This window comes from Callorhinus ursinus, unplaced genomic scaffold, assembly GCF_003265705.2.
Source record: "Callorhinus ursinus isolate GAN/ISIS: 27379988/994484 unplaced genomic scaffold, GSC_fseal_2.0 scaffold13, whole genome shotgun sequence".
In the NCBI taxonomy this organism is placed as follows: domain Eukaryota; kingdom Metazoa; phylum Chordata; class Mammalia; order Carnivora; family Otariidae; genus Callorhinus; species Callorhinus ursinus.
Window position 1 is genome coordinate 12233434 of NW_027397075.1, and position 12450 is coordinate 12245883.

At 57.7% G+C, this 12450-nt stretch overlaps 1 protein-coding gene across 1 annotated transcript; it reads left to right on the forward strand.

Moving 5' to 3' along the window:
- The first annotated feature begins 5737 nt into the window (after positions 1-5737).
- On the forward strand, positions 5738-11376 carry UBALD1 (UBA like domain containing 1). The gene is made up of 3 exons (XM_025859037.2): positions 5738-6623; positions 9901-9963; positions 10280-11376. Exons 1-3 carry the CDS (start codon positions 6204-6206, stop codon positions 10631-10633), a joined length of 837 nt encoding a protein of 278 aa, XP_025714822.1. The 5' UTR covers positions 5738-6203; the 3' UTR covers positions 10634-11376.
- Positions 11377-12450: the final 1074 nt, after the last annotated feature.

A 12450-nucleotide genomic window follows, 5' to 3' on the forward strand; every position in this document is an offset into this window, starting at 1 on the left:
CCGGGCACGAGGCACTCGGGAAATGGAGTCCCCTCGCCGCCGAAGCCGACGGGCTGCGGCGCAGGAAGCCCACCAAAGAACCACATGTCCCAGGATGCCCTTCGCCGCGGCCCTGTGAAGATGCTGAACGGGACTCCGGGACAAACCAAATGGACCTGAATCCAGAGGGGAGGAACCATCACGCACACCACAAACTGACTTTTCCTCTGCATTGCAAACACGTCACTAACATCCTAACTCTTTAGTCTCCTGATAATCTGTTCGTATATAGATTCTTATAGGAACCCAGCGCCTTCCATTTACCCCCTCTCTAAAATATCTCCCTGAGCCACGATGGTTCTCCCCACTTCCCAGGGTCGATCTCCTGCCCCGTCCAGAAGAGGGCACACCTTTACCTGCCACCCGGCAATAGCTGGGATGGAACCCAAGCCGACTAGGAGTTGGGGTTCACAGGAGAAGCTAAACACTTCTTTTAGCCTTTTCCACAACTCAAGGCTTCTCTTTGGCTCCACGTCCAGAACAATTACTTTGAAGACATAATTTTACAGCCCCACAGACCTCTCCCCATTTTACATATAGAGAAACTGAGGCACAAGGGATGGCTGCATATGAGGTGCTGAAGGCATGTTTAAAAAATTGGTCATGATTAAAGGCTTGCAGGTTGCAATGTATTTTCGTGACTCTTGATTCACATAAAATTCTGTAAGCAGGCCAAGTGGAGATTGTTCTCACCTACTCTTCAGTTGAGAAACTGGGGTTCCAAGAAGAAAGTGGCTTCCCAAGGCAAGCCTGCTCCACCAGGAAAGCAGCTGGGGACGGCGCAGCTGGCAAAGGGTCTCAAATGGTAAATGCACCCCATTCCACATTAAAACGAGTCCTGCCCCTTGGGAGGCCAGAGTCCAGAATACAACCTTCTATTGTCAGGGAACCTGGGAAGCCAAAATTAATAAAAAAGGTGAAAGATTTATGTGCTTATGAGTAGAGTCCAGGTCTTGGAGGGGCCTGATTAAATCTCTGCTTTACAATTAAGATTCCCATTTACTGAGAACCTACTATGTGCCAGACATCGTGTTAAGACATAGTCTCTCATTTAACTTTTTTTTTTTAAGATTTTATTTGACAGAGACACAGCGAGAGAGGGAACACAAGCAGGGGAAGTGGGAGAGGGAGAAGCAGGCTTCCCACAGGGAGCCCGATGTGGGGCTCAGTCCCAGGACCCTGGGACCATGACCTGAGCCGAAGGCAGACGCTTAACAACTGAGCCACCCAGGTGCCCCCTCTCATTTAATTTTCTGATGTAGCTTTTATTTTCATTCCCAATTCATGAAAAAAGGAAAGTGAAGCTGGAAGAAGTGAAGTACTCACTTAGGCTGCAGTAGATAAACAGTAATGAAGCTGAAACTTGTACCAGGCCACTCCTTTTTTTTTTTAAAAAAGATTTTATTTATTTGAGAGAGAGAGAATGAGAGATAGAGAGCACGAGAGGGAAGATGGTCAGAGGGAGAAGCAGACTCCCCGCTGAGCAGGGAGCCCGATGTGGGACTCGATCCCGGGACTCCAGGATCACAACCTGAGCCGAAGGCAGTCGCTTAACCAACTGAGCCACCCAGGCACCCCCAGGCCACTCCTTTTACTGCCATACTCCCCTACCACCCCAGAAGCAGAAACATCCCGATGTGCTAAGTTTCATGTCTCTTGCCACCAGATGGGCCTGAAGACACACCCCCCCACCACCGTGTGATCTTTCTTCCCTTATCTTTATTAAGTCACGTAACACTTGTGTGTATACACACATACATATACCAACACTGAATTCAATTTACTGGCCTCCCTGATTGGTGGGGAGGCAAGGAGAGTAGGACAGACCCTGATGTTCTCATTGAAAAACAACCCTAGGAGCGTGTCCTTCCTATAGATCCTGGGCCAGGGCAGTCATTTCCATGGGCTGGATGTCTGATTAAACATTCCTCTTAATAGAGCTTTGGACTTGTTCTTTCTGTGCTTATCCATGCCCTGCTGGGAGACAGGTCCTTTCTGATTTGTTACTAGTTCTACTGTCAACATCTGTGCTGATTCATTTATTTATTCAACAAATATTTATCATGCAGCTACTATGTAACAGGCAATGAGCCAGGCTACTAGCCAGGCAACTGGGATCAAATGGAAGAACCCTAGATGTGGAGCATGCAGGTTAGTGAGACACACTTAAAAGCTTAACAGGTACACAAATACAAAATGTGGTGAGTGCTATAGGAGAATAGAGGTGCAATGAAATAATAAGGGAGACTTATTATTGATAGGGGTGTCAGGGAAGGCTTTTCTGGAGAGGTAACATTTAAGCCAGGATTTGAAATACAAATAAGAGCAAACCAGCAGGGGAGCAAACTCTAAGGAGGTAAGCCAGTTCAGGTTCCAAGCCAGGGAAACACTATATCCAAAGGCCCTGAGGCTTCAAGGAACTGAGTATGATCCAAGGGCTCAAAGGTCAGTGTGGTTAAATTCAAATTGGGGGGAGGGTATAGGAACAGAGGTCAAGAGGGAGGCAGTGGCCAGATCTCAAATCCTCTCAGTCAGCCAGCACTGGTTCTTTTGAAACAGACACTAGGCACAGTTAATGGGTGATGAGTCCTTGAGTCCAGACTTCTTCCTTCCTGAGCCTCCTTGCCTATTCATTCTTGTGCTCCCAGAATCAGGCACCCAATGATCTACGGAGTATTTGAAAGAATGGAGGTGGAAGGGTGCCTGGCTGACCCAGTCAGTGGAGCATGAGACTCTTGATCACAGAATTGTGGGGTTGAGCCCCACACTGGGTGTGGAGAGAATTTAAAATCTTGGAAAAAAAAAAAAAGGAAAAGGAAAAAAGGATGGAGGTGGGAAGGAGGCCAGGGCAGGCTGGGAGACTTTAGCAGGGCACCCAACTTCCCAGAACTTCAGTTAAGATGTGGGCACTGCTAGAAATACCTTTTTGGGGCGCCTGGGTGGCTCAGTTGGTTAAGCGACTGCCTTCGGCTCAGGTCATGATCCCGGGGTCCTGGGATCGAGCCCCACATCGGGCTCCCGGCTCGGCGGGGAGCCTGCTTCTCCCTCTGACCTTCTCCCTTCTCATGCTGTTTCTCTCTCTCTCTCAAATAAAGAAAATCTTAAAAATAAATAAATAAATAAATAAAAAATCTTTTTAAAAAAATACCTTTTTGTCCCCCTGTCCTATCTACTGGTCCCAGCTGTCAGGCCCCATCTAAGCTAGCTAAGAAATCCAAAGTCCACTCTCCTGCCAGGCTGATCCTGGCTAAAAACAAGATTGTTTTTTCCTTCCCTGCTGCCCCTGGGAACATAAGCGGGCTAGGGGTGCCATGGGGGCCAGAGGAGTAACCTTTGCTCCTGCCAGCCTCATCTGCCCCACCCCAGCCAGCCTGCTGGTTTGGAAGTGCTTCTTCTGAGCTGGACAAGCCTGGGCAGGTAACTGAGTGTTGCTGGATAAGGATAGGTGGAAGGGGGAAGGTACTTCCTGTTTCCCTGAGCCAGAAAATCCCCTAGTGGGCCCTGCCAGGGCACTGCCCTCTCTCACTCGCCAGAAATACACCCTCATGGCCTACTGGGTGCCTGTTCTCCACTGGCTCTGAACACTGGCAAGAGCATAAGGTGGTTTGGATTCCAGCCTGTTTCTTCATCAGTAAAAATGGGGCTTGGGCTCCCTAGAGTGGTCCAGATGCAGGCAAAGAGGTGAGTACTAGAAATGGTACACTGAGTGCTGGGCCCTTGCTGAGCACTGCACGGGTATTAATCCCCTCAGCAGGCCTGGGATTGCCCCACACTGCTACCTCGGGTTCTACAAATGAAACAAAGCTCAAGGCTGCAGTAGCTTATCCAACATCAGTCAGTAAGCAGCAGAGTTGACTCATACCCAGGTCTGTCTGGCTCCAAAACCCACTTACCTTCCAGCATGCCCTGATGCTATCCTGGTATAACAAGGACAGCAATAACCACTTTCAGAGCCACCTACCTCGGGCTGGGTGCTTTACCCACATTAATTCATGCTTAGGATGCTTTAAGTAGAGGAGCCATTCTTAACAAGACCAGAAATCTCATGGCACTATCAGGGTTTGCAAAAAATGGTGGAGCCTGAGTGATCCCATGTAGCAGAAAACACCCAAACCTGACTTCCCATGCGGACAGGTTACTTCTACCAGAGCCAAGGTACCCCCCCTTGGGGCACCTCACAAGAGGACACTGTGAGTCTGCTACCTGCAGATAGACTTAGCCCAGGGCACTCTAGCCCTCAAAGGCCGCGTAGGGGGGGTCTTACTGTGCAGGGCTCCCTTCCCTCCCGGAGCATCCGGGTGCCCCAGCCCACCCGCAACCCCCACAATCCTAGGACCCTTCAGGCCCTGTCCACCAGTCTCCCATTATCCTCCCACTCGCCAAAGCCAGAACCTCTGGAAGGGTTAGGACCCAGGTAGAGCTTCTCTCCACCCTCCAGTGTGGCATAGTTCCCTCCACCCAGTGCATTTCCTCTACTGAGGTGCTGGGTTGGGGGGGGCACTCCTCTAGAATCAGACACATCCAGAAGATCTCCTGATCCCCATTGGACCCCTCCACAACCTCTGGACCCCACACTAAGCCTAAAGCCAACAAGGGATCAAATATAGGAAAACCTGGGCGCCTGGGTGGCTCAGTTGGTCGGGCGGCTGCCTTCGGCTCAAGCCATGATCCTGGGGTTCATGGATCGAGTCCCGCCTCGGGCTCCCTGCTTGGCGGGGAGTCTCCTTCTCCCTCTGACCCTCCCCCCTCTCATGTGCTCTCTTTTTCATTCTCTCTCAAATAAATAAAAATCTTTAATATAAATATATATATAGAAAAACCTCCCAATGACCTTTCACCCCAAGCCCCCAGGGCCTGTGTCACTTCCCAGGGTACACTTTTTTACATTTCCACAAGCCTACATCCGTCCCTGAGATATTTTTTAAAGATATTTACTCGACAGAGAGAGACATAGCGAGAGAGGGAACACAAGCAGGGGGAGTCAGAGAGGGAGAAGCAAGCTCCCCGCTGAGCAGAGAGCCGGATGAGGGGCTCGAAACCAGGACCCTGGGATCCATGACCTGAGCCCAAGGCAGAGCTTAACGACTGAGCCACCCAGGCGCCCCCGTCCTTGGGATTTCTGATACACGGTCCCAACACCCCCGCCCCCCCTCCCCAGCCAACCCTTCCGGGGTGCGCTCTCCGCAGTAACGCTGGGTCAGGGCAGGGCAAGAGAAAGGGCTCAAAGAACGGTTGCCCAACGGATGAAACTGGAGCCCAGGGAGCGCGAGGAACCGGGCCAACGTCCCTCAGAGCGGGGGTGACCGAGCCAGACCTCTCCCCGCCTCCCCCCCCCCCCCTGGGATCCCGTTCCGAGTCCGCCCTGGCCCCGCACGCCCGACCCGAGAGATCACCCGGAAGCCGCGCGTGCAGAGCTGTAAACACAACACGCAACTCCCCCCCTCCCGCGCTCCCCAGTCCCGCCCCCGCCCGCCACGTGACGCGCCCCCGCCGGCTCCGACCCAGCGCCCGCCCCCGCTGCAGCCTCATTGGGCCGCCAGCTTTGTTTACCTTATATGGCCAGGTCCTAACACTCTGCGGCCGCCCATTGGCGGTGGCGCGGCCTCACTCACTTGACGTCATTCGGGACAGAACGATGCAAATAAACCGGGGCATTCTGGGAATAGGAGTTCGGGGCCGCCCCGGAACTGTCTCCGCCAGGTCCTGGCGCCCGCATCCGAAGGCCGAAATTTCCGACAGAACGTACGAGATTTTGCGTGGGAAAGTGGGAGCCCCGCGGGGAGGGGACCCCGAGGCACCACAGCTTGCCCGCCTCGCCGGCTTGTTCGGGCGCCATGCCATCCCCATCCCCAAACGTTCCTCGGGTCTACTGTGTGCCTGGTCGAGCACAAGGCCGGGAAGGGACCCGCATCACGAGTGGGCGATGTGAGCTTGTGCTCGGGGCGCTGGGGAGACCGGAAGGCTTCCTGGAGGCGGTGACTCTCTGCAGAGCCCTAAGGGGTACATTCATTCATTCAGTGAAGGAGTATTTATTGGCGCCTACTCTGTGCCAGGCATTCGGGGCTGTGTGTCCCAGTGCTTACGATTTATGCCAAAATTTCTAGGGGCCTCCTTTCCAAGTGTACGCCCATTCAACAGAGGGATGCCAGGCATACCGGGCAAAGATGCCAACGGCCTCCGCCTGCTGGACCCCCACGAGCCTCGGTGAGGGCCTGCAGACGCGCCCGCCCGCTTCCGCACAAAGCAGGGGCAGCGTCCGGACACACCTCCCTGCGCCCCCCGGCCGGCCGCGGCGCGGGACTACATCTCCCAGCATGCCCCCGCGGCCCCGAGCCAGGCGAGGCTCGGTGAGTCAGAGCCGCACAGTAAATATTTGTATTAGCCGGAGCCGGCTCGCTAATGGTGGACGCGTGAGGCGGAGGAGCGCGGCGGCGGGAGGCAGCGGGCAGCGCGGCGGCGGCGCCATGTCCGTGAACATGGATGAGCTCAAGCACCAGGTCATGATCAACCAGTTCGTGCTGACGGCGGGCTGTGCGGCCGACCAGGCGAAGCAGCTGCTGCAGGCGGCCCACTGGCAGTTCGAGGTGCGCGGCCGGGCCGGGGTCGGGGTCCGGGTCCGTCCCGCCAACCGCGCGTGTGCGGGCGGGTGTGGACACGTGCCGGTGCGCGCTGCGCCCGGGCCGGGGCCGCGCACTCGGCCAGGTGTCCTGGCGGCCGCGCGCCCCGGCGATCGGGCCCTAGCGCGCACACGCGGCATGCGGGTCCGGCAGGGTGTCGCGGCCGCGTCTACGCGGCCCCCGGAAACGCCGCCTGTGCGGGAGGGGCGGACCGCCCCCGCCGGCACCCCGAATCCCCACCCCCCCTGCGTCCCCGGGCGGTCGGGATGCAGGGACCCCTTTTTTGTTCGGGTAACGGCCAGGGCGGGGCGGCGCGTCGGCCCGGACGGACAGTTGGCAGGCGGCCGGAAGGAGGACGCCCCGGGCCAGGACCGCGCGCCGCCCCCATCTCGGGAGGCGCGGGGTGAGACGGGGAGCCCCGGGGCCAACGAGAGCTGGGGCCCCGCGCGAGTGGGTCTGAGGATGTGCGTGCCCGATGGGCAGCTCGGTGGCGCCTGTGTCCACGTACATGTGCGTTTGTATTTACGCACGCGCCACGCTACGTGTGGGCATGTTGGCATGTGTGTAAACACGCAGTCCACCCGGCGCGCGGGTGCGGGCTGCGTGTGTTCCGTGTACACACACGAGTGTACCGGTGCTGTGTTGGATCCCACACTACAGCTAGGGGTGTACATCTGTGCACCCCGCCCCAGAGGCGTGCCCAGGTGGCCGCCTCAGTGCTGGCAGGAGAATCTACCTGCTTAGTGCTCGGCGTGGTTTATATGGCTCAGTAGCTTCCAGTCAGCTGGGCAGGAGGTGGGGCTGCCTCAGTCAGGACCCCACCCACCAGGCCTCCCTGACCCACAGGGCACTAGTGCCCACAGCTTGTGCTGCCAAGGGGCCACTTGGCTTTGCCTAGCTCAACTGCCCCAGAAATAACCCAGGGTGGTATCTAGGAAAGAGGCCAGAGTCCTTGAGCTCCACCCCTCACAGGTGTAAGGTCACCGCCCAGCCAGTGTCTGTGCCCAGCCAGGACCCAGGGGCCTGGTTTCCTGATGGGGAGCCATCCCAGGAAAGGTGTTTGGGCCTGCTGAGGGGACAGTGAGCCAGGGGATTCCAGGGCGCAGTTTCCTGAGAGTGGGATGGGGATCAGAATTCCAGACCAAAGGTTTGGACAGCCTGGGGGAGCAGTGGCCTGTCCAGCCAGGGGGATATTTGCTCACCAACGTCTACCAGAGCTTTGAGGAGGGACCGCTGATCCTTTGTGGTTCTCACACCCCAAGATGGGAGGCTCCTCGCTCTGGGCAAGTCCCTTCCCTCCTCTGGCCTCAGTTTTCTCTGCACCTCCAGTGTGGGACTTGACCTCTAAGAAGTGAATGGCCACTCCCTCCACCCTCCCCACCCCCCACCCCCTGCAGGGCCTGCAGCCCCACCCTGCAGGAAGCTCCCTAATCAGCCTGTTTGTCTCAAAGGCTAGATGTGGCAAAACTTGTAAAACCACATTCATGGCAGTTTGCTTGAGTCTCACATCCACATACATGGTTCCCTCCCTGCCTGGGGCTGGGCAGGCAGGTGTCTGGTGGGAAGCCTCTGCGTGTCTGGACTCTCAGCCCAGCACAGAGCCCGGCACCCGCTGGGCTGTCTCTCAGCACGGGTTGGTGTCACTTCGTCATGGGAATTAAAATGTAGCTTTGAGGATTGAAATGCTGGGGAAAACTCTGTCCCCAAGAGGGGCAGGAGCAGCCTGCAGACTTGGTAGCTCTGGTGAGCCCCTGGGGTAGGAGCCATATGCTCTGGGCTCCCTGAGTCTATGTTTCACATCTCGAAAATGGAGGATATGGATACTAGGGAGGTTCACTTAAGGTGAAAATGGGATGTGAACCCCCAAACCATAGGTTCTTGCATGAAAGGGAGTGAGGGGTTCCTCAGGGCTACCCTTCCCCCACGGTAACCTCCCCTGCAGGCTCACCGGCTGAGGGTTGACCCAGCCAAAGGCTGTGTTTTGGGGTCCTACCTTTGTGATTCAGGTGTTAATGAGGACAGGCGGCTGCAGGGGGAAGGGGACCTGTGTGTTTTTTAAGTGGTGGTGCTTTAAGGCAGCAGAATGTTCTCACTGGAATCCTCACTCAGGTGGCCTTTGGATCTGCTGTTGGGAAGGAATGGTTTGGGTGTGTCGCCTGGGGCTCCCAGGTGGGAGGGAGTCCTGAGGAGGTACTTAACCCCAGCCCGTTCCCACACCCTGTTTGGGGACACTGGGGTAGGAAATCTCCAGCAGGAAATTCCCAGAAAAATTAATCTGAATCCAAAAAAAAAACAAACCCCCAGGGCAAGCCCTGGGAGCCAGCTTGGTCTGGCTGTGCTGCGGGGGGGGGGGGGGGGGGGGGGATTGGGCTGGGTTTGGGGGGCAGGGAACCTAAAGGGGTGGCGAAGGAGGGCAGCTGGGGCTGGGCCTGGGACTTGGCACATACTCCCTTACCCAGCACTTTTGCAAGAGTAGCTGGCTCTCTTATTTTCCGCAGCACCTCCTCAGGCTCCTGGAGCCCCCTCTTGCCAGTCCCCCAGGGCCTCCACATGAGCTTGTCTGGCATAGACCTGCTCTCTGCCTCCTTTCCCACTCCCCTTCTCACCACCCTGGGTGCAGACCCCCTTCTGCCATCCTCCTGCTCTGCACCTTAACATTCCAAGGGAGGCTTGGGTGAGTGGGGCAACGAGTGCAAAACCCAGACCATCCTACGTAATTCTGGCTCTCCCAAGTGGAATGTGGATCTCAGGTTATTGCAGCAGGGGAGGGGAATCTGGAAACCACCCAACCCAGTCTCCTTGTGGTGCAGATGGAGAAACTGAGCCACAGATCATAGCAGGCTCCCGTGGCCAGCCAAGGAGAGGGGCAGGCGGGTCATAGACTTAACATCTGGGAGTCTTTGCTATCCCCTGGCTCACAGATGAGGAAATTGAGGCTCAGATGAGGGAGTTGCCACCCATGGAGTTGGTGACAGTCAGGCTAGAATCTGAATCAAAGGCCTTTCCCTGTGAGACCGGGAGAGGGTGCTCCCTGCTCCGCTCCCGAGGTCACAGTGACCACATAAGGTGGGTGCGGAGCTGGAGGCTGGCCTGCCCGCCCGGGAGTCTTTAGCGCCTCCTTGGGGGTTGACAGGCACACTCCTTCCATTCACTTCTCTGTAGCCAGGCCCAGGGCCACACCAAGTCCTGGAGATTCTGGAAACAAGGGCCTGAGGGTAATTAAATCTGGGCCTTCTTTCCACAGACGGCCCTTAGCGCCTTTTTCCAGGAGACCAACATCCCCTACAGCCACCACCACCACCAGATGGTAAGTGTCTTGCGGCCGCAGGGGTGGCGAGAAGGGGGTGCTCCTGGTCCAGGGCGGGGAAGCCGCAGTGGCTCTCTGCTGTGGAGGGTCCTCCTTGGAGACTGCCTGGGGGTGTGGTGGGCCGGCCCGTCTCGGCTGTGCCTTCCCTCTGTGAGCCCCGAGCTAGTGGACTGTCTCGCAGAGCCAGGATGCAGCCAGCACAGAGGCCCAGAAGCTCCCCACAGTGGCTGAGTGTGTGTCTCCTGGGAGGCAGCCGGAGGCCAGGGGCCCTCCCACAAAGGGGTGCTCACCCCACCCTCTCTGTTTTCCCCCACAGATGTGCACTCCTGCCAACACCCCTGCCACGCCCCCCAACTTCCCTGACGCCCTCACCATGTTTTCCCGTCTCAAGGCTTCCGAGAGCTTTCACGGTGGTGGCAGTGGTAGCCCAATGGCCGCCACGGCCACATCCCCCCCACCGCACTTCCCCCACGCCGCCACCGGCAGCTTCGCGGCCCCGACCTGGCCGACTGCGGCCTCGCCCCCAGGGGGGCCACAGCACCACCAGCCGCAGCAGCTGCCCCTGTGGACTCCGGCACCTCCTTCCCCACCGTCAGACTGGCCACCCTTGGCCCCCCAGCAGGCTGCTTCAGAACCAAGGGCCCACCCTGCCATGGAGGCCGAGAGATAAGGGAGGCCCCTCCCCCCTCCCGGAGGCCAGGACCCTGTGGGGGGGGGAGAGGATGTCTCTGTGGGCCCCCTTCACCCTCCTCTGTCTGCACCCCCCGTACCCCGGAGCCCTGGAGGGGAGAGACCGGACCCTGGTGCCAGCACACAGGCTGCCCGCGCACAGACATGGACGCGCAGGCACGGAGCACCCACCTTGCATGGATTTGGTTCAGAGTTGTCTTGGTGCTGGTGGACAGAACTTCGGAGAACAAGCAGCCTTCCCCAGAGGACTTGCTCGCCCTGCCCCACCCCAGGGGGCTGTGGAGAATCGCCACAGCAGCGGAGACTTGGCTGGCTCCTGCCTCGGAGCTCTTTGGGGGCCAGCAGGCCCAGAGCCCCACCCTTGGGAATGCAGAGCCTTCTCCGCACGTGTGTGTAGCTGTGTCTGTATTTATATGTATGTCGCTCTCCAAGAAGCAACCTAGTTTAGGGGGCAGCTGGACTTTGCATGTTAGAGTGAGCCCCCAAGCCCCTTGCCCACCACCCTGCTCCCCAGGGCCCTGCCTCTCTCTCCCACCCCCTTGTCAGCCAGCCTTGCTGTTCCCTGCAGAGAAAAGAATTGTGGGAAACTCCAGGACTCTTCCCACCCATTCCCCAGCGCCTGCCTGCTGGGGCTGCCTGCATGCCTCCCCCAGAGCCCGGGGGTACCTCACACCCTTCCAATTCCCCCTTTTAACAAAAGAGAAGAAAGAGTTCAAACCACCACCAGGCTCTGTGGTCTTGCCTCACATCCTGAGCTTTGCTGCCGGCTGGCTCCATGTGGAGAGGCAGGGCACTGACAGAGCCCAGAGCAGAGGGCACCCCCAGTCCTGCCTGGCTCCACACGGCTCCTGTCTGCTGCTGTCTTTTTCAACCACAACATGGCTCTGGAACCTTTCTGCCCATCCAAGGCTCTTCCCATGAAGTTAGTTTCTGGCCTGTGTTCCCAGAATCCCTGCCTCCTGCCCATCCTTTCCCACTGTCAGGCTGGACTGATCCTGACCTCCAGGGCTAACAACTGCCTTCCCGTCTGCTTGGGTCTCACACAGGACCTTTCTTTGTGTCTTAGGGTCCCAATGGCTGGCTGCAGGCTGGACTCTGCAAGCCCAACCTCCAACAGACATGCTGGGTAGGGCAGGGCCCTCCCCCTGCAGAGGTGCACATAGCCGGCCTCTGTGCAGAGCCAGTGGGGGCTTGTGGCAGGAACAGGACGAGCCCAGGGCAGAGTCCAACCTGCAGCTCAAACCTTGGTCACTAAGGAGACTGGCAACCTAGGAGTGATAGGATCCTGGGCTACTCCAGAGCTGGGCTGGGGCAGACACCTGCTCTCACCCCAAGGGAGAAGCCAGGGGTGCCCCACTCTGTGCAAACCCCCCCACCACCACCGGCAGCTGCCCTTGCTGGGAAAGGGGCTTCCTGGGGCAGCCTCAGCCTTGTACCTCTTGTGAGGGGCTGGGTTTTGGGGAAGGAGGGAGGCCAAGGTCTCTGCCCAACCTTCAGTACAGGTGGACCTCACTCTCTAGCTTAGGACCACCTGTCTGGCACCCACCCAGCACCTTGGTCTTCTGCGGATGACACCTGGGTCGGAGAGTTTCTTCTATCTCAGAAGGTCTCCTGCTTGACTGACATCTCTGCGCTCCCCACTGGCAGTCCTGCCCTTGCTTCCAGGGATGGGGCTGGGTCTTCTGATGAAGATGCTCCTGTGTAGGGTGTTCTCCAAGCCACTACCTGGCTTCCCCAGCTTTGTCTCCACCCTGCTGGACCCTGGACGGGCTCAGGGGACTACTCTGCTCTCTGGCT